Source organism: Aplysia californica, unplaced genomic scaffold (assembly GCF_000002075.1).
Source record: "Aplysia californica isolate F4 #8 unplaced genomic scaffold, AplCal3.0 scaffold00659, whole genome shotgun sequence".
Classification (NCBI taxonomy): domain Eukaryota; kingdom Metazoa; phylum Mollusca; class Gastropoda; order Aplysiida; family Aplysiidae; genus Aplysia; species Aplysia californica.
In genome coordinates, this window is record NW_004797929.1 from 90,298 (window position 1) to 92,554 (window position 2,257).

Below are 2,257 nucleotides of genomic sequence, written 5' to 3' on the forward strand. Positions count from 1 at the left end.
TTCTTCTTCTTCTTCTTCTTCTTCTTCTTCTTCTTCTTCTTCTTCTTCTTCTTCTTCTTCTTCTTCTTCTTCTTCTTCTTCTTCTTCTTCAAATTTATCATTATTGTCCCTCATCGCCACTATTTAGTTCATTCAAGAGGTAACTGGAGACAGTTTCAAAACTAGTTAATTGCACGTAACCTACAACATTGTCCCATCTTCAGGCGTGAGCAAGTCCGACATAGAGCGTCTTCTTGGTGAGTCGTATCTCCTGCAACAAGCCGAGGACCTGGAGGACACAGATGCTACAGAGGACATGGGGGACATAGAAGACATCGGGGAACAACGAGAGGTGTCCTCACTCTTCCTGAAGAACGCTGGTAAGTCAGAGGGACATCGGTTTCTTCCCAATGACATTTTTCTTTTTGGTTTTTTCGTTCGTTCGTTCGTGTGTTCGTTTGTTGTTTGTTTGTTTGAGTAAAGAGAAGCACGCATTAGGCGCACTAATACAATTAGTTACTTCTGGGATCTTGGCCTTGTAAAAATAATTAAGTCAAATTGGTAGATCGATTTTGTATAGTGAATTAGAGTTAAATGTGAGATGTGCTGACTAAATGAGTTACTTCCCGGATTCAAGCCTTACGGAAATAGATACTTCCCACTTATTATTTGTGAAGTTTTTACAATTCATAAGTATGAAATATCAAGAGGCATGTTATACATAAGGAATAGGGCATCTATAGAAAATATAATTTGATCTTAGAGTGTTGATTTTTGGCCAATATCTCCCTTTGTGGATTGCGAGAAGTAACTCATTTTGCCAGCACGCTTCACAAATTATAAAAGCAGTGTTAACCAACATGAAAAAATGTCTTAAGTTGAAAATTTGTAATTAGGCCTTTGGTATCGATTTTTCAACCTATAGCTCCCCCATTCCTTGATTTTAAGAAGTAACTCATTATGTCAGTGCTTTTCACACACCGACACAGTAATGCTGAGGTACGAAAGAGAATCACCAACGCGGTGGGGCAGCATGAAGATCTTCTGACCACATTGAAGAGACGAAAATTAAGACGGTATGGGCATGTCACAAAATCCACAGGGCTTGCCAAAACAACCCGCAAGGAACCGTACCTGTAAAGAGAAAGAGAGGAAGGCAGAGAAGGAGATGGGAGGACAACTTTACAGACTGGGCAGGAAAGACGATGGGTGACAATCTGAGGAAAGTAGAGGACAGAAATAGATGTCGAGAGCTGGTTGTCAGATGCAGTGGTGCCCCCACGGTTGCCCCAACCACGGGATAGAAGAAGAACAAAAAGTGCTGGGGCAAAAGGAAAACAGACAGACAGACAGAAGCAACAGAGGGAAAGTAAAGAAGTAGGACCTGCCAGTGGTGCCCTCAAACCACCCGCATTCAGTGAATTGTTTATTACTTACTTAATGCCAGTCATTTTCAGAACCACCAGGAATAGAGAATTGGGCTTCTCTGGCCACATATTAGATTATGTCTTTTTATGAATAAGCAGGAAGAGCCAATTGAGATCATGTGACCACGTAAATAGACCAAATTAGTTTAGTTTTAGTAGAGGTTTTACGGCGCTCGCAACTGAATAATGTCAAATGAGCGCCCGAGGATTAGGGGTGTTACAAGAGAGTAACAAACATAAAAAAGAAGAAGGGGAGAAAAGAATGATATATGTTTGATAGGAAAGAGAAGCAAACCACACCAGAGCGCTCGCGAACCACCCACAGACCAAATTATGGACTAAATACTTTTGATACTTATTTAAAACTACAGGTTGTGTCTTTTTATAAACTACCAGGAAGAGAAAATTCAGGTCATTATAATCACAGAAATAGAATAAAATATGGACTTAAGTTAATACTCACTTAATACAACAGATTGTGTTTATAAACAACCGCACTGGCGGGAAGAGACAATATTATTGTGATCCTGTGGCCATACAAATAGAACTATAAGCCTGCTTAAGAAATTGCTACTTCGGGGGAAAGATGCGGAGAAAGAAGAGTGGAGGAAGACAGAGAACAGCTTAATATTATACAAAGATGGCCGGAATAGCTTTTTGATAACAATACAATGAGAAGAACGGAGTTGATCAGATGGACTGACAACAAGGAAGGAACGTGTAACCATGAACGCCATTGTCTGTCCAGACAAGGTGCGTGAAAAAGATGTAATGTGTAATGTTCAGGTCAGAGAAGTAGACCTCCTACCCCTCTTTTGTGGATCCTTACTCTTAAATTTCTCAATTACCCC

General features: G+C 40.3%; 1 protein-coding gene across 1 annotated transcript in view; it reads left to right on the forward strand.

Moving 5' to 3' along the window:
- Positions 1 to 176: 176 nt before the first annotated feature.
- Positions 177 to 2,257, forward strand: part of LOC118477128 — a gene marked incomplete at its 3' end in the record, with an annotated part of 9,844 nt that continues 7,763 nt past the window's right edge. The window contains 1 exon segment of the mRNA XM_035972349.1: positions 177 to 359. Coding sequence (XP_035828242.1) covers positions 296 to 359 — 64 coding nt within the window.